General features: G+C 34.8%; 1 protein-coding gene across 10 annotated transcripts in view; it reads right to left on the bottom strand.

Moving 5' to 3' along the window:
- Positions 1-27,157, bottom strand: part of LOC121321825 (calcium-activated potassium channel subunit alpha-1) — a 164,362-nt gene that overhangs the window by 124,764 nt on the left and 12,441 nt on the right. For all 10 annotated transcript variants that reach the window (XM_041261058.1, XM_041261059.1, XM_041261061.1 and 7 more), the window contains exon 2: positions 4,796-4,960. In XM_041261058.1, the coding sequence (XP_041116992.1) occupies positions 4,796-4,960 (165 nt within the window). The remainder of the gene's footprint in view (positions 1-4,795; positions 4,961-27,157) is intronic.

Genomic DNA, 27,157 nt, shown 5'->3' on the forward strand with positions numbered 1-27,157 from the left:
CATTTGTATCTCTTAGACACTGTGATAGCATGAAACACACCTGCCAGCTAATTTCATAGTACATAGCAATTTAAGCTTTTTGACTTTGCTTTTTTGCTTTATTTTATTAACTTTAGTTGGTCTTACTTTATTATTATAGTTTAACATACACTTGCCTATTGTTTTGCTTTTACTTATTCAGTTCATTTCATATGTTGATGCACATGCAACCATGACAAGTAATACTTATTTATTTATTTATTGATTGATTGATTTATTCATATTGTGTCTGGTGGCTAACTCCGTTTTAGAGAACACTTCAGCTACAAGAATACTTGCTTTCCGAAGGGTGTTCTCTTAGCTGGAGACTACTGTATTTAGATTAAATTTGATGTATTGGGCCTAAACCTAGGTTGTAAAAGATTTAAGGTTATTGAGTGCTAGAGACACATTAACTCCTTCCAAACCACTTATCGCATACATCCTTGTCAGAATCGACTGGCTCTAGAGTCAAGACAAGTTATAGCAAATATATTAGTGCCATATTCCTCTTAATGGTTTTAAACAAAATCACTATGGCACACATTCACAAACAAGTGCCTCCATATATTCCCAGATTCTGAAAGTCTAAATTACTTCTGCTAAATAATGATTTTGTCAAGTTTACTTGCATGTATTCAAAGTTAATGATATGTTTAATAGCTTAATAAATGTACTTTTGAATAAGTGCTTTTACAGGTACAAACTCCAATAACGCCCATGGGTGCTGTACAGACATCCACTTAATCTGGGAAGTGATAAGGATTGCTATCCAAAATGGCAAAGGCAGTTTGATAATCCCCTTGAAATTGTCAATTGATTCCTGGCGGTTATGAACATATTTATCTTGTGCCATTAACTGACAAAAATGTCATTAACAATGGATGGATTTTTCAGGGATCTGGTAACATAAACAACATTCTTTTTGGGAGTTTGGAATATATATTAGTGTTGGTAAAGAACTATATTCTCAACTGATGCAGATGTATTTTTACCAAGTTCAAGCAGTGTTAATACAGGATTAATATAAGAACACCCAGATTTTGAGAAGGATGGTAAAGGGAATTTTTAAAACTGAATTTTGAGTTTGGTAGAAGATATAAGAATTATAAATAGGAGAAAGTTTGGCACAATAATGCTAATTTTGTTTCATTTAAAAATCTTCACAGGATACCTAATGTAATTTACAGGAGAACAGATGGAGCAATTTTAGAAAGGAATGGGAAGGCATGTTGCTGGGAAGATAAAACATTGGAATAGAAACATGTTTAATATACCGTGTTTAACAGTAGCTAAAAGTGGGTACCCTAAATAAATGTCCTGAGAAATACGTCCAAATAAAAATGCTATTTGTATTCCTTAAGAAATGTTGCATATTTTTACAAAGATTCTATTTAAATGTGCAAATTCTATTTGTTTTTCCCTGTATTCAGCATGTTGTTTCCTTTAGGCACTAAGAAACTGGTTGTCCTTGAAAGGACATTCACACCATACACGTTTGTGCTGTGTAGCGGCCCATGTTCACAGAGAAACATGGTGGGCAGTGATACATTCCACCTCTCGCATATTAGTAGTTGGTCGTTTATATATTCATTTGGCAGTTTCTTTATTCACTAAACTATTAAGATGTTCTAGGAAGAAAATGACCCGATTGTCCTACGTGAAACAGAATTTATCCAATTATGGCTCCGTTTAACTTGGTGTAATTTGATTAAAGAGATATATGTAACAAATGAGCAAATTATTAATTGTTTGTGCATTTCACACATGTGTGTGTTACACATGTGTGTGTTATAACACATAATCAGAACCCCTCTGGATGTGACAAAAATAGGTTTTAATTTGCCCCCAAAGGATCTAAACAAACTGACACAGAATACACATCTGCTGTGCTTAGGTAAGCTGCTGTTGCTATGGTTATCAGCCAGGCTCACTCAACAGCCATTATTGTTAAGCTGCAGAAGAACCCTGATAGAGGGCAGAAGTCCCTCAGCCCACGCAACACACAAAATAACGTTAACCACTTAGTAAGTAGATCAGATCACAACAAGGAACTACGCTTATGGATTTGCCAGTGTCTGTGCCAAACTGTATGTAATGAGAAATTTGCAACAGTCATATTAAGGACATAAAAAAAAAAACATTATGTATACTTTTAAACTGAAAAACATTAGTCCAGTATTATTCCACAACAAAATATGTTTAATACCAAAAGGTATCTTTCTCGATGTCTGAAACTGAAACTGTACTCGCATTTTCAGATGAAGATCTACCAGCTTTAAAGTTGCACTGTTATCTTTTAACCAGTAAAATCATGATTCTATCGTACTTGTTTACTATCAAAATCCATTGGGTGTTGGACCATCATTTATTTAGCCTGCCAGTCGTTTATGTTCTGTGACAATTGCCTATAGTAACAAATATACTGGAAACCACTATACCTAACAAACCCTGTAATACTTATACCTACTAAAAATGTAGTGTTGAACTATCATAAAAAGCTACCATGCATAGTTTCACCACAAGACTGGTTGCTAAGGTATAGAATTTCAATATCACAATTTATATTGAAGTTGCATTTAGTAGGATAATGCTCTCAGCACCACTGGATCCTTGGCATCATACTCCCACTCATGCAATTACATTATGAGCCAGCAGAGAATCGCCTTTACAGAAACACAATTACTACTTAAAAACCTTCAGAGCAAACTTTAACTGTATAATATGCTAATTCACAGCATGCAGTCTATTGCCACTATTAAAGATGCACAGGGGTTTATCTCCCCTAATAGTTTCTAGTAAATAAAAAATAATAAAACTATATTACCTCCATGAGGTCCAGAGTCTGTGTTATTTGTATCCCCATAGGGATCTTGTACAAAATAAGAATGCAGTCGACTCCTACATTGTTATGACACAATAGTAGTGGATTTAGGCAGTATGTGAAGGTGATATAAAGCATGATCTCTTTCAACCACTACAGGCAGAAACATTTAACAGAGAAATTACTGTGCACTATTCTTGCAATAATATCAAATATAAACTTCCTAGTTCCTAATACAAAACTAGATAGGCAACACATATTTACAACCACTGTATATTGATCCTATATAAACCACAAATCACTTTATTTCTAAAGTGGTAAAATTTCTGGTAAAATGAATATACTTAATGATCAACATTTACTGGTTCACAATTAATACATCGTATTCCTGACTGTTGTTTCAAAAGTGTAACAGTAAGATTTACAGCAGCTTGCTCAGCTCATTATTTTGGCATTGTGAACTTACTGTATTTAGGGGAGTAGATATTAAAGCTAGCAGTCTAACAGCCTTAAAATTTATTCAGACTGAAGACATGCATTAAGGTTATATTTAAAAGCTGAAATGTGTAACTATTATCCAACGTGCTGTAGATTTTTGAGACCCATGTTTTAGCTGGCAATATGTTACAAAGTTCTGCCTGTCTTATATGTCTGTCTGTCTGTCTGTCTGTCTGTCTGTAAAGGCTTATCCCTGTAATGCCTTGGCATATACTGTAAAGTATAACATCATATGTGATAGTGTACATCAATGGCATTTACAGGGTTAAGTACAATTACAAACCCCCAAACAATGTAAAGCTGTAGTATCCCTTTAAATGGCTTTGCCTTTGACACTCTTCATTATCTGCAAAAACATGTACTGCCTGGAAGCTGACCATAGTTGACTGTCTTACAGCATAGCTAGGCCTGTTTTGCCAAGAGAAAAGCCTATTAATCCATACTGCTTGGCAAACATAGGCAACTCAAGCAAGTTTTCATTATATCCCAGAAAGTATCCCACAGATCATTGTGTTTTCATAGATTACTCCAGGCTAAAATACTGACAAAAAAGGCTTGATAGGGTACTGCAACATATCTAGTCTATTCCTTAATATTTTTTGTATTGAATAAAGCACTTGGTTTAATATAGAAGTAAAGCACCATACCTTAATAATCTCTAACACAATGTTTACATGAAACAGTAAGGTATAGGTTGTAGCAAATACTGAACCTAATCCCCTACAGCACAATTTTTTTCTCTGCTTGATAAAGAAATAAACAGCAGTTATACAACAGCTTCCAGTTGATTTTGCTAAACTAAAATCAATCAGTGCTTTCCCCAGTTAATGCTCAGTGGACACTTTCTCAAGGCTATTAAGCAGCTGATGTGGAAGACTGAATATTGAAAGTAATTTAAATGCTAGACCAGATGTAGTTGACTTCTGTTTCCACAACCAATTTTAAAATAATCTTTAAAACTATAAAATATACTGTACTTGTTTTGTTTAAAAATAAGTTTCTACAGTTTTAACAAGTGTATTCAACTCAGGGCAATACAGTAGCCATACATTGGTGCATTTGGTTTTGATTGGATCTATCTCAAAGTTAGTTAGACATTCCAGAAGTATATGAACATGTTAGTCTTTATTAAGTTCAATCAAGCATCTCCTTTATATGCAAGGGCTATACAGGTGCACATAAAAAAAAGAACTGTTTAGATTTAAAAAACAAGTACACTAAACCCATATTATCAGAAGAACAGAAAAACTTGTGTTTTTTTTTTTCATTCCACATATTTAAAGTTGACTGTTATTGCGTTACTAAATAAGCAAACATCCATTTTTGGAAACAGCGGGTGCTCTAACTGTACTATACCTGTTATAATTGCTATAATGATGCTAAAACTATTTTTGCGACACTAGATATTTGACATGTGCTGCAGAGGAAGAAAAAAGAACACAGTCAAGTACTCACAAGAACTCTGCCAGTCAAAGTTTGCGCAGAGATCATAACCCCAGCCCAGTCTTTAACCGAGGTCATCCAGCCCACTTCACTTGCTGGGGTCTCCTCCTTTTCATCTGCATTTTTAGGAGACCCGTCAGCCTGATTGCCTGCACCACTGTTAACCTTCTGCGCTTCCTGCAAATAAAGACAAGATCACAATGAGTATGACAGAGGAAACAGTACTAAATAAATGAAAAAAGAAAAAAGAAAGAAAGAAAGAAAGAAAGAAAGAAAGAAAGAAAGAAAGAAAGAAAGAGCAGGGCAAACTGGCACAGAGGTGGTTCATTCATTGGCCTTTCAACCCATGGGGTCCTGAGTCCAGCTTAGTGGGTTTGGTGTTGACAAATCAGCTGGGGGTGTCAACTTAGGCCCCAGCACAAAACTAAAGCTCTGCCCAGACACTAAATATTGAAATACTGAAGTATGTTCAGCCAATCATGGTGGTACACAAGACAGCCATAACCAACTAAAGAGGAGTAAGACAGGCTATAGTCACGTGAATTTGCAGCCAGTGTACCTTTTGGCTGAGGGCAACAGTAGCCCACACTGTCCTTCACCTTTGCTGTAACATGCACGCTCCAAAATACAAAATAAAAGCTATGTACAGATGCTGGTCTAACAAAAATAAGATAGAAAAATGTTTTAACTCACTATGAAATGAATACTGGATTTTTCACTGGCAGGCCTTTTTAGAAAACCAATGATCAGACTGCTTTTCAATTTCATGCTCACACCACCCTTTAGGAGGTTGTTCTTAAAATCAGTCTACTTTATCAGGCCAATCTTCATACAAGTCAATCATTTTTTTTAAATGTATTTCCACCCCATAAAGTAAGAATGCTTTCAGGCAAACACACTTGTAATACTTGGAACTAAATGAGCTACTGAACCTTATCATTCTTATCCTGCAGACTTATGAATTACATGTACCAAATACTAATATGCAAGTTATGTGGTTTGTTGTGCTGTCCTTTAGAAACAGACTTTAAGCACTACATATACTGCAGTATATCTCTTCAAATCTTCAAGTGTTCCTTCATATTACTGGTTGGAACCAACTCACACAAAAGTGAACTGAAGAGAAACCAACAGCCGTTCCGATTCTGAGACCTGCATCCCATACTATCATTCTAACCAAAGTTGTTTAAATTTTTAAGTGCATTTGCGCTTAGAGAATCCAGGAGACTTGTAATCAGAAGGCTACATACTGTAATTAAGAGGACTTGTGTTGTTTCAGTGAAATATTCTAAACACCTAAGACATATGTTTTTGCGTTGGAATAACCAAGAAACACTCTTTAAACTGTGATCAATGGAACCCATTCCAGTTGGAAGCCTTCTGACAAGACGAAGATAACGTTGCAGGACTGTTGAAGATCAGGATCTACCTCCCTTTGAAAAGAACTACTGTTTATTGTGAACAGACGCAATACTATGCGTACTTCAAGCAAAGTACAGTCTTCTTTCGTTGGAACTCTTCAAACTGAGAGAGACGAGAGAAGCTGCAGTGTTCATCACCAAAGCAATGAATCGATATCAAATATTAAACATGTTATGACTCGACAAATGAACTGCAGCTAATGCTATCAAGTTAGTGGATAAATTGATCTAGGAATAGAATATAACGTCCTGTTTTAGAGTGTGCATGAAATATATTTTGTTTGTCGAAATGTGAAACTCAAAGGAGTTACCTAAAAAATGCTGAGAATTTGATCATTGCCCCATTTCTGAGTTAATTTGAATATAAAATCGATTGAGGTTGATAACATATTATCAGTTTATTATCACTGATAAACTAAATTAACATGGTAAAACTATTTTTTTATTTTTTATTTATTCTTTTTTCAAAATTTAGTAGGTCACCAATTGTTTCCCCAATTTGCAATAGCTCGAAAAGGTGATGTCCAGGCTATAGGGCACATCCTGTACTTCACACGGAGTGCCTTTAACGGATGCACCACTTGGGAGCCCCCATTTGATAAATTAGTTATTGGGATATTTGATTCCATTCTGAATGGGAAGCTAAATTAATTCTTGTGCATTTGATATGAAATATGATCAATTACAACAAGAAACGAGTATTGAAAATACTAATGCAAAGTAGACACTTTGTGTGATCGGCCATAATTAATATTAGTGTAGTAAACATGTATGCTAATAATGTTGTGGTTATTGTAATCGTTTGACTAAGAAATCAATTAACTATATACTACTCATGCATATCTCTGGCCAATCGCCTTTCTTTTCTGTAATATTAGTTTTGTCGCATATTACAATACATGTTTTTTTTTTTTTTTTTTTGTACAGCCTAAAATAATACTATTTTAGTATACAAGCCACACCTCCACTTCCTTCCTAGACCGCACAGAAATATGCATTTCAATGGAATGTGGGGGTGGTGTCGTCTGGCTGTAATTCAATGAAACCGAGTCTGTGTTTACATCACAGCTCCTAGATGTAAAAAAAACCTGGGATTCATTTTTTTATATATAGACAATGTCACAGAATCATTTTGATTTTTAGAGAAACGAGAAGCATTTGCCCTGGCAACGAGAGCAACAAGGATTTGCCCACAACAATGGAGGTGTTGTTTCTCCACAGAAGCACTCTGCTGCAGAGTCAGGCAACAGAAACAGTATTATTATTATTATTATTATTATTATTATTATTATTATTAGTAGTAGTAGTAGTAGTAGTAGTAGTAGTAGTATATTTTATGTAGCTGACACTACATAATATCCAGGAGCGACTTGCAAGTTCAATGAGGAGTGATGGCATTACAATGTGTCAGATGGCATTCTTACAGAATTCTACTATGCAAATGTTACCTATGACGTTTATGAATGAAACTTTTGAGATGTATCTGATAGTTTGTCTTTCATTTTCATATCGAAGCTGTTTAAAAATGAAAACGTCAACCTGACGTGCGCGGTGGTTCTAGGTAGTCAGTAAATATGGCGGTTCTAGTGTTAAATGGTATACCTAATTCACTACACCTCCATAATATCCCTGTTGACAGAAACAAATACAATAAACAGTTTGTATCTAATTTATTTAATATATACCGTACTACTTCAAATTAGGGCTGCTCTTGAATTAAAGACGCTCTCGTATTGAGGCCGCAGTCATATATCAGCTTTATAACAGAGTCCGCCCTCGAATAAACACCGCTATCAATAAAGAAACATTAAGGTGTTTTTATTCTACACCTTCTCAAAAAAAAATAAACACTTACAGTACAGCATAACATTACAAAGAGAAACAAAACAAACTGAATAAACTTAAATACTATAAATTTTATTTAAATACAATTCAAATTACAGGTAATCTTTTCAGAAAATAAATAAATCAAATCAACTTAAATATTGCAAACTAGAACACAAACAAAAAGACAAACACAAACCGGTCCACTATAAGCTACCAATGCTGGTATGCTGTCCTCATCTATTCAAACACAACTTCATCTGTTTCGTCCTTCTCCTGCTCCTCATTTTCCTCATCTTCTTCATTTATATCGTCTTCGTTTATATAGCCGTCATGCATGCTGGTATTGGGAAGGATGAGCTCCCGTGCTTCTGCTACTCCTCCACTCTTTGTACAGTGTATTAGATCCGGGTCAGCAGCCATTATTCCACAAGTTTCAAATTATTTCACAATGATGTTGCAACGTTTATCATGCTTTTTTTGTCCACTCCACCATCTGAAACCATGTAGGAGCTTGGGGATTTCAGTGTGCTGTTAAATTGTGGGCACGTTCAGGTAGTTGCAGCCACTCCTCATAGAGTTCACGATACTTTGATTTAAATGGAGCATTCCAAGAAACATAAGCCGGCTGGACCAACTTTGTACAACTGCCAGGAATGCAAGCCATTTTTTGTTTTTGCCTCCTGGAGAGTTGCACCTACCTCATCAGTTAGGATGACCTCGAATGCATCCCATACAAGAAGTCTTGTTCAAAAGCTAACCCCTCCCCAAACTTGTCGAATCCAAGATTTCATTGTGTCAGGAGTCATCCATTCAGAGAAAACTGTCACTCCCCGAGCATCCCTCTGCTCTGCTGGGACGCGTTTCCCTTTAAGAACAACAAACAATGGAAGCTTGCGGCCATCAGCCATTGCAACCAAGCAAACTGTCACCCTGCTTTTCTCGTGACCTGTTGTTAGAATGGGTACTTGCTTAACCCCAAGAAACTCAACTGTAGACTCACCCGGCATGTCTACCCAGATTGCTGTCTCATCCATCCATCCGATATTTGAGAGAGTGAGCTGTAAACATTCTCTCCAAGCTGGCAAAAATAGACAAACTGCTCTACCTTCTCTGTCAGATGTTCAGGAAGGCTTTGCCCGGTTGTGGTTTTAGCAGGAATCATCAAACTGTTTGGCCTCATGAATTTTTCAATCCATCCATGGCTAGCCTTGATGCTGGGTTTGTACACATTAATTTCGCCTTCAAACCAATTGCTTTTTGTGTTCCCCTTAACTGTCTCTATTGCAATATCCAATTGATAAGCTCCTCTTCAATATCGGGATGAGCAGGGCGACGTCCCTCACCATACAGCCTTTTTTTTTTTTTGCTTTCTGTGAAGTTGCATTCTCTTCTTGAAGCTGAGGTAGTTGTTTCCTCTATTCCCTAATGTGACGCTCGTCAACTCCAAGTTCTCTTCCGGACGGTCTGTTCCCCTTCTGATCTGCCAGCTCAACAGTTTTCAGCTTAAAAGCTAAACTGCATGATTTTTTTTTTTTGCCGCCACAATCAATCTTCACGCACAATTCTGACAGAAGGTTGTCAGCTCTTGTCAGATGTTTGTTGCTAGAGTAAGCTTTATCAAAACCAGCCAAAAATAGTCAAAAACTGTTTTTTTTTTGTTTGTTTTTTGTTTTTTAATTTTACTGCTTTTATTTAATTTTACACACGGTAATGTTACAGTAAACCACAAAAAAAGTTGTGATTACAGTATACTAAGTGCAGGCTCAGTTGAATCTCAATGTCACGTAACACCTTTCACTGACAACGTCAAATCGCAGTAAGTACTATAGGGGAGGGGAACCATGCATTTCAAAAAATATTATACTGTAAAAATAAAAGTTCAACATAGAAAAATTAGAAACTCGCGGCTGAAAAAAAAATACTGCAGAAGGCTGGGTTTTCAAAGTAGAGTCAACCTTCTTCACACCGCTTGGTAAGGGCCAAAAACAGACAATAAAGCGAGGGTGGTATTATAGTGAGGGTCCAAAAAAAAAACACAACACACTCATCCTTCTATGTTTGCAATAAATTCAAACTTTTTGTTATACAATTACAATAAAATACAGTACTAGTTCATAACACGTTTAGACATGTTGTCATCTTTTCCAATCTGTTTGAAACATATATGATTACTTTTGAGAAACAGTTTATACTTCAACAATAAAAAAGAAACATTCTGTGTCTAATCACCCAACAACAATTCCTTAAAAAAAAAACGTACATTATTTTCTTTTTACCGTACTGGTCATTTTAATTTTAGTGTTTGTGGCACGACTGTAAGCCTACTGAATACTATCTCCCATTGAACGATGCCATCTATTTACTTCACAAAAGCATTTTTTAAGCAGTTAAAAAAAAAATTTAATATATACAGACAAACACTTTTTTTAAACAAAAAGTAAAAAATAATAATATTAATAATTCTGCTGTTTACACATGCTTTAGTTTAAGTAAGCCTTCATTTGTGCAAAACTTGCATATAAACAAACAAACATGTTTTGTTTTATTACCATGGTTTGTAAGAGTCACTTAATTTAGTCTGTGTCATGCCTTTTTCAGGTTAAATAAATCCACCCATTCCATCAAGGTAAGCCATTTGTTTTCATCCATTACAATGTCTCCAATTGTCCTTCGATTAACAGTGCCTCACTTAGACGAGAAAACATTTGCAATGTCTTGCTTTCTTATTTTCAGATTTTTTTCTTTTCCTCTGGTGTTAAATGTCGGGTTGACTCGCAATGTTGTACTTTCTGGTTTGCTTTGGGAGCGGGAGTGTTGATGACATTGGTATGAACATTTAGTTAATAACAAATTAGGAAAGCGAGTCAAAGGTTAACTGCATAACTTTGTTGTTTTAATTGGCCATGATTATTTTTCTGGCGCTACAATGAGGGAAACTACAATGCTTATATTTACGTTTGCTTGGCTTGGGGCGGTGGTGGATAGCAGGGTGGCAAAATAACAGGTAAAAATAGCACTGTTTTTATATTGGTGGCATTTGTTCTGAGAGAATAGCTGGCAGTATGCAAGGGTGGCATTATAAAACGGGCGGTATAACGCGGGACAATTGTAGCTCAATATTGTAGCAAAATATCTCCTCAAAGCATAGCATGAGATACTTCACCACTATTTTTATAGACATGTCAAATGTTGGATTTAGGTTTCAACACTAGCATGCAACAGAAGTGTCCCATCTGAGAGGCAAAAGCATTCACATCTGTTTGTTTTTTTTTTTTTTTTAAATATAAGTTTGCCTTTTTGCTTTTTAAGTTTTAAAGTTGTGCATTTCTCAAAACAAATCTTTGGATTTGGCCCAGCTACATACCCTCCAGGGGTACTGTGATTTAAATCTTAAAACGTACAGTATGAGGATGGGATGATTGAAGTATAATTTAAATTAATTGCCATAACACGCTTATTATTAGCTATAAGTAAATTGAATCAGGCCCACTGTCAACCAACAACTTCTGACACACAAGGAGATTCTACAGTCAAAGTCTGCTGTAACCTATTTGCTTGTACTGTGGCCAAAGTGTCAATAATGCAGTGCTGTACTTAACAAATAAATATCAAAACAGCAATCCCCAGCTCTTTGGAAATCATAAGTTTGGTGACATAATGGGGCAGCCCTCTGGCAGAAATGTACTTGTATGATGCATTTGCTATTCCTCAGTGAGCAGCATGTAAGCGTTCTTGCCGGTTTCAACAGCAGCTTGCTCCCTTTGGCAGTATTATAAATTGAAATAGCATGTTTTCATTTTATTTAAAATTATGCAAAAATTGTAAGACATAATGTTTGTTCATGACAATTATAGAATTATATTATCCTCATCATCAATCGGTTTAACTTTACTATGTAAATTCACAATTTGAATAATTTGTGAAAAGCATTTGTATTTAAAATGTAGGCCTGTACAAGTATGACGTCTATTAGGTGTTTTAAATATATCTTTAGACAACAGTCCCATCAGGTCAGGCTTTTATTCTCCAATTATAACTAATAAAATTATAACAATACCAACTAACAGAACATAACATGTGCATATGGAGATTACTCACACCTGTTTTTCCCCCCCAATTTGTGAACTGTGGTACTGCTTGGCATGTCGAAAAATACGGGGGTCTGATCAGCATTTCTGATCTGTTCAAATTGGTACTGTTTGTTAAACGCTGAAATTGTAAAAACTTATCTTTGAATTCCTCAGGAAGCAAATGACGCTTCTTTGAAAATGGCTGCCTGTATGTCATGGATAATTTGAAACCTGGAGGTAATGTTTTGGTTTGTCTTTTCTCAGCAGTAAGTCACACTGCTGCTTGTGTATTCGGGCAGACGTCTTTATTCGTCTTTTCTCGCCAGTCAGTCACTTTGCTGTTTGTGTACTCGGGTAGTCGTGTCTTTTATTGGCGATTTTAATACACGCATCACTACATTGTACTCAAATTTAATACGCAGGCTATTTTTGAGAAGCAAAAAAGTGTTTAAAAAATCTTAAATTCAAAAGGAATATGGTAACATTATTTGTGCTAAATTGTAATGTATCCACCCCTTTCCCTGACAGTGAAATACAAAACTACAATTATGTAACAAATAAAACTTGCAGCTTTGAAGAAGGCGATACTAAATAGTTTGTTTATGAATTACAAAACCTACTTCTAGGGGTAAATATTCCAAAGCTAAAGACCTAAAGCTAAAGTGTACATTGATAAAAGTAAAGACATCTTTCTTTGGCAATTTTACTGAGCTTTTTTAAAACCTTACATCAATACTTAAAAACTATAAGGGTAAGTTACTGTATTCCCATGGAGAATATAAACAAACTTTTTCCATGAACTTCAGCCACTTATGCCACTATCTTGTGATTTTAAGCTGACATATACTGTACACCGAAGGAAATGTGAATTGTAGACATTAACACATTTAAAAAAGTGACATTGTAAAGCCAGCGACTATCGTATCTTTTAGACTAAAAGCCTCAAAAAGAACAACATGTGGTCAATGTTACAGTAAGCTTATCTAAAAAAATCACTTTCTTCGGAGTCTTTATATGCAGAACTATTTTCAGTGCAGCTAGTCCAAAGAGGATTAGACAATTTGTGCATAGTGAACAGAATAGATGACATCAACAATGTCACTAGGCAGACATGTGAAATGTTTTAAGCACCCTACCAATAAGGCCAACTTGTCAAGTAAATACCTTGATTTTGTGCAAACTCTTAAATTCCATAAACACTACTTAAATAAAGAGCAATCAGCACATCGATTCACAATTCCATTTTCAACAAGTGCTGATCCATACTGCATTATTTATACACAGTAGGTTGTGTGAATAAGTATTATTAGCCTTGTTCTCTTATAAGCTGTAATTTCAGAATGCATTCAATGTTTCTGTAAACATAAATACACATGGAATCGAACAGTCTTCAAAAAGGGGCTTTAGATCAAGTCACTGAGGCATCACTGCCACGTAATGTATGAAATTAGTAAACTGTTTTTTTTGTTATCTCATGAAACACAAGTTTAAACTTACCCTGTTAGGTGAAAGTGAAATTAATTTGGAATCAGATTCAAACACGTTGATTTTTTTAAAGACATTTGTTGTTATTGGCTGTTTTGACATCATCTATTTCTTTCTTCAGTGGTTGTGCTCCACAAATGCTGCAGCAAATTTTAAAAAAAATCACATATTGTAAGATTGGTGGCCTCCCCCACCCAAACATAAACATATATCCCCTGCCACATCTGAATTAGAGCAAGATGAGAAGTTTATGGACCATGACATATCAGGAAAAAGTGAAATGGTCCCTGTGTCTTGATTACACACCAGACATATCATCATACTTAGACAAGTTACGAGAACAACAAAACCATCCGAACACGGGTAAGCTTTACAAAGGACTTAAAATCAGAAATCATATACACCATTAAATCCCCAAACACTGTTCTCTGAATAAAAAGTAATTCTTGAAGCTATGAAAATCTATGCTGGTAGTGAAGTGCTAACAGCATGTCTCAGACAGTTGGAAAGTGAGTTTAATGAATAGCTTAACATGAATTATTAGTTAACTAAACTGAAGCAATGTACACATTTGAATCCAATCGGAGTCAAACTGGCTTTGATCTTGTGGTTTGTTATAATCCCAGATAAATCATGCAACACAGTAACCTTTCAACTCTGTAAACTGATGTCTCCAGGTCACAGGGTGACTCTGGACTGAGGAAGTACAGCTGCATGGGCAAAACACAGCCCTCTTCATGCAAGCTAACAGCCAGTTAGAGACAGTTGTCCAGAAAAATGAAGACAATCCTGCAGTAACTAAACCATGCTTTTAAAAGGACTGTTTTTTTACAGCAACTAATTAAACAGAAGTAAAGGTCTCTAACGATGGATGGCACCCAACCTCTGCCACTAGAAGCTTAATTGGTGCCTATCACTCTAAAGGTTGGCTACCACAGAGTTTAACATTAAAAAGGCAGCACAAAAAGCCCAAAATGATCTGTAAAGTCAAGAGCACTGAAAAGGTTTGCTCACAGCAGCAGCCTCCTGGGAATTCTTATAATCTTTGACGTTGTATTCGTCTCCTTGGGTTCACTGACATCTCACATACAGTAGAAGTGTCAATGTCAATACGCAAGTTTCCTTCAGTCCCGACATTGATTATTAGCTAAAAATATTCTTCCACAAAAAGAAAAGTCACTTTATCCATAACAATGTCTCTACTGCTCTAAAACAAACCAAAACAAACACACACCGGTACACGCATTCATCTGGAATATAGCTTTGAGTAAACACAGCTGACCAGAAAATAACCTTCTTCTAATTAGTACGATTTTGCTGAACATTTCTGCTGGTCAATTGAGACATTTTTAATGAATGGTTAATACTTCAGATAATATTTATTTCGTATTTCCACTATTAATGTTATTTTCTTAACAGTAAACAGTTTTATCCTGTAAATTGATCAAAATATATAATAAAATTTTAAATATGAAATATTTATTTTTGGTTCTTGGTTGAGATCATGTCAAGGAAGGGTCCAAACTAGCATCCTTCTGACCTAATTAGTACACACCTTAACAAAATATCTAATGAAAAAAACAAAACAAATCTGCTTAACATTCCTGAACTATATGTGATGTGATCAATACATTCCTGAACTATGCGTGATGTGATCAATTTATTCTATTGAGATCATATATTTCTTTTCACTATTTTATAAAATAAAGGTCTGGGGGTAGGGGGTGCAATTTTATTTCAACCGTGCCCATTTTTCTACCCAATTTGTGATTCGAACCACACTCACCCTCAGAAAACACCCAAGTTCAACCACATTTTGATGATAGAAGGTCTTTAAAAACAAGTGTGACCACCACAGCATTATGCATGCTAAATGATGACACTTGCTAAGAATATGCAATGCTACAATATGACAACTGTGCAATGTTATAAACAACTTTATAATCAGCATATATGGTTAATGCAAGACAATTTAAAAATCACACTTCAAAAGCACTAGATGCTGCAGATCCAACAGCTTGTTTCGTTACAGATCCAACCAAAGCTCATAAAAAACATGTCATAAAGATATGTGTCTTCATGAACAATTAGGAAGCTGTAAAGGTCTTTTCCAAAAGATTTCTGATGAAGTAAAATAAAGCAGTAAACTGCTTTGTAAATACATAGGTATTGTCTTTCAAAGTTCCTGAATTGTTGTACTACATTAATACATGCAAAGAAGAAACAAACACATGATCTGTTTCCTGTATTAGTTTACTGCCTATCTCCACTAGTGAGATTCTGCCTTCCCAAAGAGGATAGATATCGACCATCCTTGGCCACCATGCTCTTATTGATTAGAATGCCCTGCAGCTTGTAAATCCTTATGGCTTTCTTCATTAGCTTTCCATCTATTGACGATCAAATTTTTATGAAGCTCAATTTAGAAGAAATGTTTTTTTTTTTTTTCACAAAACTAAAATGATTAAAGAATACATTACTGACACAAATAATGACTACATCCCTACCAGTAATAAAAACAAGCCATCCCCAATGACAGTTAAATACTTCCACTGCTCCACTTGGCAACCAAAGATCCTTTTCCAACTTACATCAAAATACTCTGATCTATCACTTGCTAAAATTTTAAAGGAAGTCAATTTCCATGAATATTGTTAGAACTAAGAACCCTCAGGTGGTTGGTATTGTACAAGTTTCAAGTTTTGGATTTTGCCAGTATCTTTCTTCAGAGAATGTACTGTATAAAATTTAAAGAGTGAACATACGCAAAATTGTACAACTGTGCTTGTATTATTATACACTGGAAAGAGAATATAATTTGTACTATATTTGTAAGTATTAGTTATACACATTAAACATACCTATCATAAAGCCATGTCATCAAACTATGTCTGGCTTTTAACCATCACTAAACTATTGTAACCTCCTCGAAACCAGCCCCGAAAACAAAATGGCTTCTGGAGAGATCGGAGCTACACAAAGCTGTCAGGTTTAAAGTAAACCTTTCAATTAAACAGCATTTACAGCCTTCGTTCAGATTATTAAAACAGACCCCATTCTGAGTTATGCATGAATATACTCTGTGTATGTTTAGTATTCCTTTAAACTTCTGCAATTAACGTACTTGATAAATGCTATAGAAGGCACAGTATAAATGAATAAATACAGCAGTACAGTATAATATTACTATATACAGGTATAGTTCATATATAATACAACAACATATACATATATAATATAAATGAAAAAAACACATTGCAAATAACCCTGGCATGACCATGTAAACAAGACTAACATGAATTCAGCCTGATTCCTTTTCTGCATTGTCTAATTGGCATCCTACTGCAGCCCAAGCTGCAGCAGTTAACAAACCTTGTTGGAAAACATATTCTAAAAGAATTGTTCTTTTCACATACATTTTTATAGTTAGCAAGGTTCACAGCCGAATTGCACACATAGATTCCAGGTCTTTTAAGCCCAATTAAGTCTGAGAAAGAGACCACACAAATTGCCACAGGTTAGCTCATTGGAGTTCTAAGCTGCCAGTTTAAAAATACAATGTGCTAATTAGGGACCACATTTGTGTTTTTGTGTTTATAAATGACTTTCAGCGGACCAGACATTGAAGTGACAGGATCCACTAGTGCTACAGTGTGTGTTAGCTGAATAACTACATGATTCATTAAAAATAAATAAATAAATAAATAGAAAAAATGGAAATAAAAATCTTAAAATATGAATATTAATCTTTCAGTCAATTTAATGGCAGCATTGTCATTTTAGGTGTTCAGAAATTGTATATTTACTGTGAAACCAGCAATATAAAGTTCTACATCCTGAAAATTACTTCAGCATCCTTTTTTATGTCATGTTCCATTCATATGTGAGATGGCATATGAATGACGAATTGTTACATGTCAAAGTTTCAAACTGAAGATGTGCACCGAAAAATAAATAATACAGCTGAAATATAATTGTGGATTGATGAAATTTTAGTATTTGTGTAGCATTCTAAACAGCAGTACTTAGTGGAAGTAAATTGCTGTTATTAATTCATTCAGCAGTTCAAAAGTAGAATTTTTTTACTGCAGACATTTCCATAGATATTATAATTTGTGTTACAAAAGACAATTAGAAATACTTATGAAAAAGGTTGAGAACAAAGTTTGCAGTGTTATCAGTACTTTACAATTTAATATTTTTCATGTAATCAACGAACAGGCAAGGCTACTGTAGATCAGCGCTTCTCAAACTGTGGTCGTGACCCCAAATGGGGTCGCAAGTGTATTTTAATGGGGTTGTGAATACCTGCGCAATATTAAAAAAAAAATGTAGTTTAAGAAACATTTATTATTATTGTCATTTTTTACCCCTAATTTTAATCCCAATGACTACTTCACTCTACCTGCCTTTGTCTTGACATTCTGAACTGGTTATCTAGCCACCAACTTTCATGTCAGCCAATTAATTAGTGGAATGCAGTTCTGTAGTGTTTAGTTCTGTCTCTGTGATTATAAATTTCTAACAAAAAAAAAGCAGATGTGAAATCTTTGTTCTGCTAGCTTGCCTGGCAGGTATTATTGATCACTTAAATATTCTTAACATGTCACTCCAAGGACGAGATACATCTGTCCTTTCTCTCACTGACTAAATCTAAAGCTGGATCAAAAAGCTGTCCTTGTGGCACGATCACGTATACCAGGAAGCATTTTATTTGATTTATTTTGATTTATTTTTGTATTTACTGTTGGCTGTAAAAGAAATCTTGCAATTGTATGGTGAACTAAAAATTACCAATGGCTAAATCTTAGTTTTGTTGATATTTTCTTGCAATTCTATACTGTGAATAACAGACCAAAAGGGTAGTGAAAAGGGTCACCTCAACTCCTGCAAACTTTATTTTTTTAATCGGACCACCAAAAACCAGGACATCTGTGAAAACTGTGACCTTTGAGTGTACAGGATAGCTCCAGTCCAATCCTCATTAAGACTGATAGTAATTTAATTATAAATGACTTTCAGCTGACCAGACACTGAAGTAACAGGATCCACCAGTGCTAGTGTGTGTGTTAGCTGAATAACTAGATGATTCATTTCATTACACAGCAACATTAGCTTGTCTGCCAATTCAAATTATTAGGCAATCTTGAAATGGTCTTAAAACTGCAATTCCCACTGGTACAGTGAGAAAGTGAGGAGTCAAGTTTATAATTGTTGCCATGTGACCATCATTAGCAAACCTATCATTCACTTCAGTATTTCACCAACAGGTTGCAAGAGTGACAGTGAACTTGTCACATGCCTTTTACACAGGGACTCGGGGGTGAGGGGGTTCAAAAAATGGTATGGTCACATGTTAAGATCTAGCCTTGCATCCAAGTAGTGAGAGAAATGTGAACCAGGAGTTTCTTCTATCAACAGAACAAGGTTACACAGTCTTACATAATAGGAACAATATTCAGAAATGGTCCATTTACCACTTCAGAGTTGCAATGCTTTTAAATCTGTTTTCTATTAACTGAATGTCTTTGTGAGCCATTATTAAAATATATTATTCACTTTTTTTTTTTTTTTTTAGATCATCAGTATTCCATTATCTAAAAAAAAAAATAGGCCAATATCTTACTTAACAGATAGAAATAGGCCAATGTTAAAATAAAAATAGATGACAGCAGGCACACACATTAAATTTTGTTGCCAAGCTGTATTTTTTATTTTTATTTTTTAAATCACTGAAAGCACACACACACACATTTGTATCAATATTATTGTAGACTGGTAGACTGCCTTTTAAATATGATTGTGAATAACAATAATCAAATAACTTCCCCTGGCTGGCTATTTGAATATAATCACGTTAAACCCTGAAGATGTATAGTCCACTAATTGAGGTTTAAGTTTTAGAAAGATCCTAAAATAATAACAAATTTAAAACATTCCATAAACTCAACATTTTGGTAAGAGTGCATTTGTGTAGTTATTGTATTATTATGCATTATAAATAATATCCCGTATATCCAAACTGGTATGCAATTGATCGTGATTTTAGATTATATGTAACATTTCTGCTGTGCAAAACACAACCAAATAAAATACTTGAAGTATTAATTTCAAAAGGTCACAGTGCCTGAAGTGAAATCTTTGTATGCAATGACATTAAACTGAAAGTTTTGTCAAGTGTAAACTAAGCTTTAGGATTAGTTAGAGGCATGTTAGCATCACAATTATGAGATCATGATATTAAAAAAATATACATAAATTAATATTCACATTGGGATATTTATATAACTGAACTGCATTTTTTTTGCATAGTTATAAAAATATTTAAAAAAAACAAAAAAAACACGAGAGTTATATGTTTCCTTTTACATAAAAAATTACAATAAGTAAACTGTTTTAACACCTGTCTTTAAATATGTACAAAAATCAATCTACTCTTGAGGTTAACAGCCCTCAAGCTTGGCCTTTAGATCACCAACCCTGCCATCCTGTTCTTGAACCCTACGGTCATGATCATTACTGAGTCAACATGAAGCCGTGTTATAATACCTGTTGTAAAAAAAAAAATAAATAAATAAAAACCTGTTGTGGCGTATTACCTGTTTCGGTGTAGTATACTGCAGCTATACTATACCTAGAAATGATGGAATTTCACCTTTCTGGGTGTATATTATTATTTTAAACCAGAGATAGAGCCATGCTTAGCTTCTTAGCTCATAACATATAGGGAGATAAAATTCAAGCTCAGCCTGAAGGTCTTTTAAAAATACTGGGAAGGTGTTCTGCATTTTCTTGATTGCTCACTTGTTTGAGACGTGTATAGACTACAGACATTAGTCACATTATTTCATGAAAAGATTGCAGTATGCACTTTCTTTAGCATTTTTTAATCAATTTTAGTATTTAAAAAATGCATTACTGCAAATCTTCCTTCATCAGGCCTACTTTGTATAATTACAGGTAGAGTCTTAAAAAACTGATAACAAACAACTTGCCATTTATTGTTTTTAAGAGGCAAGACAAAGAAAGCTACACATGTTCATGCATGCAGTCATTACAGGGGGTCCGTAACTAAAAAAAAACAAAACAGAAAGTTGAAGGGTGATGAGCAGCGCTCCAGATAAGCTGTTGGGTCTGGGAGTAACTACCCTCTAACTTGAACACTGAGAGTAAAATTTACTTTCTGGAGGTAAAATGCAACCTTGCAGTCATGAGTAAATACTGTACAATATTTATGGTAATGGTGTAGGCATTAAAAAACAGCCTTCCATTTTACCTGCAATGTTACTTTGAACTCCTGTACAACCAAACGCGTGTTCTACAAGGTTCTTTATCGGCTCAGCGCATTTTTTGAGGTATTGTACTGACTGCAAAATGCATTGAACATGTTAAAACTTCAACATAAAGATAAACATGTAAAGAAAATAAGGAAATGCATTAGTAACAGTTTGTTTAATATTACAGGCACTTTTTTTTAGCGGTTGCCTCTGATGGTTCCAGTTGGATTTGTAGCTGGACTGGGGTGTCTACGCTTCAACCTGTGTAGCTTTGAATTGTTCTTATTCTTACTGTGATTGGCTGCGAAGAAAATAGGGCTAGTCAGAGATTGGATAATGTTTGTTGTGTTGGTTTTTCTTCTGTACAGCTTTCTAGTAACTGAAGACATTGACTTCTGGGAGATGTAGCCTAGTTGTTAGTGGAAGGTTTTTTATGTAAAAAATGCATGAATGCAGCTTATCTGGACCGCTGGTTACGAGTGTGTGTTAATATATGGTGTGTTATTGACTTATATATATATATACATTGTTTTGCAATATATATATAGATATATATTATATTATCTATATATTATATCCGTATATATTTCAATATATATAGAATTATATAAGTTATATAGTAGTGTTATATAACTGTTAGTGAGACTCAAATATACAGTTCTAAAAATAAATAAATAATTTTTGATCTAGGTTAGTACCTGTACAGGTTTTATTGTATTCTATTCCTACCAAAAATATGCAAGTATATTCTAGAAAGATAGTACATGTAATTAATCAACAAATGCCACTTTTATCAGGCACGTTAATCATTCCAAGAGGACAAGGGACGTCGTCTCTGCAAATCATGTGCAGGACTGATTGCACGACCCACAGCTGTGCTGTTTACACCTGCGACAATCGTTCTGTCTGCAGCCTTATGCTTTACTGTTTGGGATGATGTACGCAACTCTGCACCAGCAATGACTTCTACCCAGCGGGGGAAGCACAGCCAGGGATTCAGAGATTTGTTGTGCACACCTGGCAGGAGCTAGGGGAAGGATGCAAGGACAGCTTCCTGATTGGGCGATGTGCTTATTACTGCATGCAAGCTGTGTAATGTGTTTGAGAAGTGCTGTTTGTAATTGGTGTGAAGAACTCGCTGAATTCCCGTAACCTGCTATAACAAAAGTGTTACTGTTCGGAAGATTCCTGCTGCCACAGGTTGTTCCTTCATCACTAATTTATTATAATATATATTAAATATAAAGGCTCATTCAGTTATTTTGCCTTTGTTGCTATGTTTTGGCTGTATCCTGAAGATGTGGGATCTGAGCAGGTAATTTACATCATATTTATTTTACCAGCAATCAATGTGCTGCACAGTTAAAATTGGACTGCTAACCCACACTCCTATAAACAGACCACAGTGACGATCCCTGATTGGTAAAAATGCAGCACACATTGCAACAAGTGTTTAGTATGTAAGCATCTCTGTTGGCACAGCTGACAGAACCAGCTCTTTTAGCTCAATTAAAAGAAGCCTCGGAATTGTAAGGTCCCTGGTTTGTATTATACCATTGCCAGCCGATGGAAGTACTGTGTGTAATACAATCTGCAATACATTTGAGCATGAAGGGGATTTTAGTGCATTCCTACTGAGGTACAAAATGAGGTTGTAAGTTGCTTTCCAACACGGATATGTTGAACACCTTAAGTAAAAGTAATGTCCTCCAATGCTAAGGTCAGCATTCAAAAGGATCAACTATTTTTGTTACCAAAGGTCAACTTTGGCATGGTTAACAGTAACACTATATTACCCAAATACCAGAAAGATTTACAATTCCCACAACAGTTTAATTACCTAAAACTAACTATCATTATATAATCACTTTATACATTTGTCACAGGTTTAAAATACACTTCACCTTTGTGATAATGTGCTGAAAATGTAAACTTTAGTTAGATTTAGAAATTAAACTTTATTTTATTGTAGATCAGGAGTGGATTTATCTATATCAAAGTAAATACCATTACCAGTATTTGCTATGGGTAGTGTGACACTGCTACTACACAAATGTATTAAAAGCACAAGAAAAGCTGGACAGTCAAGAGATCTGCAAGGACACCCTGGAAGCAGAACTTGCGTCCCCTTGTACACAGTCAGACAGTGCCAGCTGTTCAGTCTGGCTGGCAGCTGTTTTTCCTCCTAACTCAGTCAATAAAATAATTATGTACAATACTAGAAATCAATTCTATCTTAGGAGCACTGTGACATATTTACAACAATTACATTATTTCCCATAAATGCATACATAACGCCAGTACGTGACTTCAAATAACTGATAACTGCATTAAAAAGAGTAGTTTTAAAATCAGAACCAGGGAAAAAAAAGTTGTAGGTTTTGTGGAACTCTGATTGACAATGAAGAGGGTGAGTGCTGATTTTCTGTTCAGAATTTAGATTTCTTATGGACCAGGACAGACTTAAGTCTGTGTATGTCTATGGTAACAGATTAATAATACAGTAGCCTTTTGTTATGCACAGTTTATAAAATGAATTGGTATAAAATAATGGAAGTACTGAACACCTTGTCAGTGGCATGTTTAAAATGAACATACCTCATAATTCTATGAAGATCGTGGGATATCCTTACATGTGAGTAAACTTTAATAATTTATACTGATATCAAGAATCAGGGTGATCTTTCTGCACAGTGCACATGGTCATTTTTTGGGGTGCATATGCATCCCTTTCCGCGGGTTACAGAAAATACACATTTATTTACATTGAATTTACTCTGAGAATTGATTGTTGAGAGTTGATGATGAGCAGGACATGTAGAAACAAAATATCCTTTAAATGATTGCTGTATCACTAAATATTTATTTGTTTAACCAATCGTCATTTTTATGAAACTGCATCTGTGTATAACAAGCTTACCTGGCAGAGATTTTAGATCACTTAAATATTCTTAACATGTCACTCCAAGGATGAGATACATCTGTCCTTTCTCTCACTGACTAAATCTAAAGCTGGATCAAAAAGCTGTCCTTGTGGCACGATCACGTATACCAGGAAGCATTTTATTTGATTTATTTTTATTTATTTATTTTTTTACTGTTGGCTGTAAAAGAAATACAATGCAATTGTATGGTGAATTAAAAATTACCAATGGCTAAATCTTAGTTTTGTTGATATTGTCTTGCAATGCATGTTTTACTTATCAATACTAACTATTCTGCAATAACACAGGGCAGATGGGCCCGTAGTCATTTTTATTTCTAGAAGAGGGTTGCAATGCAGCAGAGTTTGAGAACCGCTGCTGTAGATGAAAGGTATAATAATAGTATGCTCAAAACATTGTTTTAGATTATTTATTTTGAAACAAACAGACCGCAGTGACGTTTGACCCTATGTGACGAGACACATTTATCCAAATCAGAAAGTTAACGTATTTAAAGATTTTTAAAAATGTTTATTATTATTTATTTTTAATATGACCTCCAATATAAACAGCTTTAAACAATCCTCATTATTTCTCAAGATTTCGTTTAAATGTTATAGTAGCTACCTTTTAATTGATTCTATACTGTGAATAACAACAGACCAAAAGGGTAGTGAAAAGGGTCACCTCAACTCCTGCAAACTTTATTTTTTTAAATCCGACCACCAAAAACCGGGACATCTGTGAAAACTGTGACCTTTGAGTGTACAGGATAGCTCCAGTCCAATCCTCATTAAGACTGATAGTAATTTAATTATAAATGACTTTCAGCTGACCAGACACTGAAGTAACAGGATCCACCAGTGCTAGTGTGTGTGTTAGCTGAATAACTAGATGATTCATTTCATTACACAGCAACATTAGCTTGTCTGCCCATTCAAATTATTAGGCAGACTTGAAATGGTCTTAAAACTGCAATTCCCACTGGTACAGTGAGAAAGTGAGGAGTCAAGTTTATAATTGTTGCCATGTGACCATCATTAGCAAACCTATCATTCACTTCGGTATTTCACCAACAGGTTGCAAGAGTGACAGTGAACTTGTCACATACCTTTTACACAGGGACTTGTGGGGGGGGGGTTCAAAAAATGGTATGGTCACATGTTAAAATCTAGCCTTGCAACCAAATAGTGAGAGAAATGTGAACCAGGAGTTTCTTCTACCAACAGAACAAGGTCACAGTCTCATGTAACAGGAACAATATTCAGAAATGGTCCATTTACCACTTCAGAGTCACGATGCTTTTAAATCTGTTTAATAACTGAATGTCTTTGTTAGCCATTATTAAAATATATTATTCACTTTTTTTTAGATCATTAGTATTCCATTATCTAAAATAAAATAGGCCAATACCTTACTTAACAGATAGAAATAGGCCAATGTTAAAATAAAAATAGATGACAGCAGGCACACACATTAAATTTTGTTGCCAAGCTGTATTTTTTATTTTTATTTTTTAAATCATTGAAAGCACAGACACATATTAATATGTTTGTATCAATATTATTGTAGACTGCCTTTTAAATATGATTGTGAATAACAAATAATTAAATAACTTCCCCTGGCTGGCTATTTGAATATAATCACCTTAAACCCTGAAGATGTATAGTCCACTAATTGAGGTTTAAGTTTTAGAAAGATCCTAAAATAATAACAAAGTTAAAAGATTCCATACACTCAACATTTTGGTAAGAGTGCATTTGTGTAGTTATTGTATTATTATGCATTATAAATAATATCCCATATATCCAAACTGGTATGCAATTGATCGTGATTTTAGATTATATGTAACATTTCTGCTGTGTAAAATACAACCAAATAAAATACTTGAAGTATTAATTTCAAAAGGTCACAGTGCCTGAAGTGAAATCTTTGTATGCAATGACAAGTATAAACTAAGCTTTAGGATTAGTTAGAGGCATGTTATCGTCACAATTATGAGATCATGATATTAAAAAATATACATAAATTAATATTCACATTGGGGTATTTATAAAACTGAACTGCATTTTTTTTTACAGTTATAAAAATATTTTTAAAAAAACAACACGAGAGTTATATGTTTCCTTTTACATAAAAAAGTACAATAAGTAAACTCTTTTAACACCTCAATCTACTCTTGAGGTTAACAGCCCTCAAGCTTGGCCTTTAGATCACCAACCCTGCCATCCTGTTCTTGAACCCTACGGTCATGATCATTACTGAGTCAACATGAAGCCGTGTTATAATACCTGTTGTAAAAAAAAATAAAAATAAATAAAAACCTGTTGTGGCGTATTACCTGTTTCGGTGTAGTATACTGCAGCTATACTATACCTAGAAATGATGGAATTTCACCTTTCTGGGTGTATATTATTATTTTAAACCAGAGATAGAGCCATGCTTAGCTTCTTAGCTCATAACATATAGGGAGATAAAATTCAAGCTCAGCCTGAAGGACTTTTAAAGATACTGGGAAGGTGTTCTAATTTTCTTGATTGCTCACTTGTTTGAGACGTGTATAGACTACAGACATTAGTCACATTATTTCATGAAAAGATTGCAGTATGCACTTTCTTTAGCATTTTTTAATCAATTTTAGTATTTAAAAAATGCAATTACTGCAAATCTTCCTTCATCAGGCCTACTTTGTATAATTACAGGTAGAGTCTTAAAAAACTGATAACAAACAACTTGCCATTTATTGTTTTTAAGAGGCAAGACAAAGAAAGCTACACATGTTCATGCATGCAGTCATTACAGGGGGTCCGTAACTAAAAAAAAACAAAACAGAAAGCTGAAGGGTGATGAGCAGCGCTCCAGATAAACTGTTGGGTCTGGGAGTAACTACCCTCTAACTTGAACACTGAGAGTAAAATTTACTTTCAGGAGGTAAAATGCAACCTTGCAGTCATGAGTAAATACTGTACAATATTTATGGTAATGGTGTAGGCATTAAAAAACAGCCTTCCATTTTACCTGCAATGTTACTTTGAACTCCTGTACAACCAAACGTGCGTTCTACAAGGTTCTTTATCGGCTCAGCGCATTTTTTGAGGTATTGTACTGACTGCAAATGAACTATGTTACTCATATTTTAACACTGAATTCTTAAAATGCATTGAACATGTTAAAACTTCAACATAAAGACAAACATGTAAAGAAAATAAGGAAATGCATTAGTAACAGTTTGTTTAATATTACAGGCACTTTTATTTAGCGGTTGGCATTGGTTCCAGTTGGATTTGTAGCTGGACTGGGGTGTCTACGCTTCAACCTGTGTAGCTTTGAATTGTTCTTATTCTTACTGTGATTGGCTGCGAAGACAATA

Source organism: Polyodon spathula, chromosome 10, assembly GCF_017654505.1.
Source record: "Polyodon spathula isolate WHYD16114869_AA chromosome 10, ASM1765450v1, whole genome shotgun sequence".
NCBI classification, from domain to species: domain Eukaryota; kingdom Metazoa; phylum Chordata; class Actinopteri; order Acipenseriformes; family Polyodontidae; genus Polyodon; species Polyodon spathula.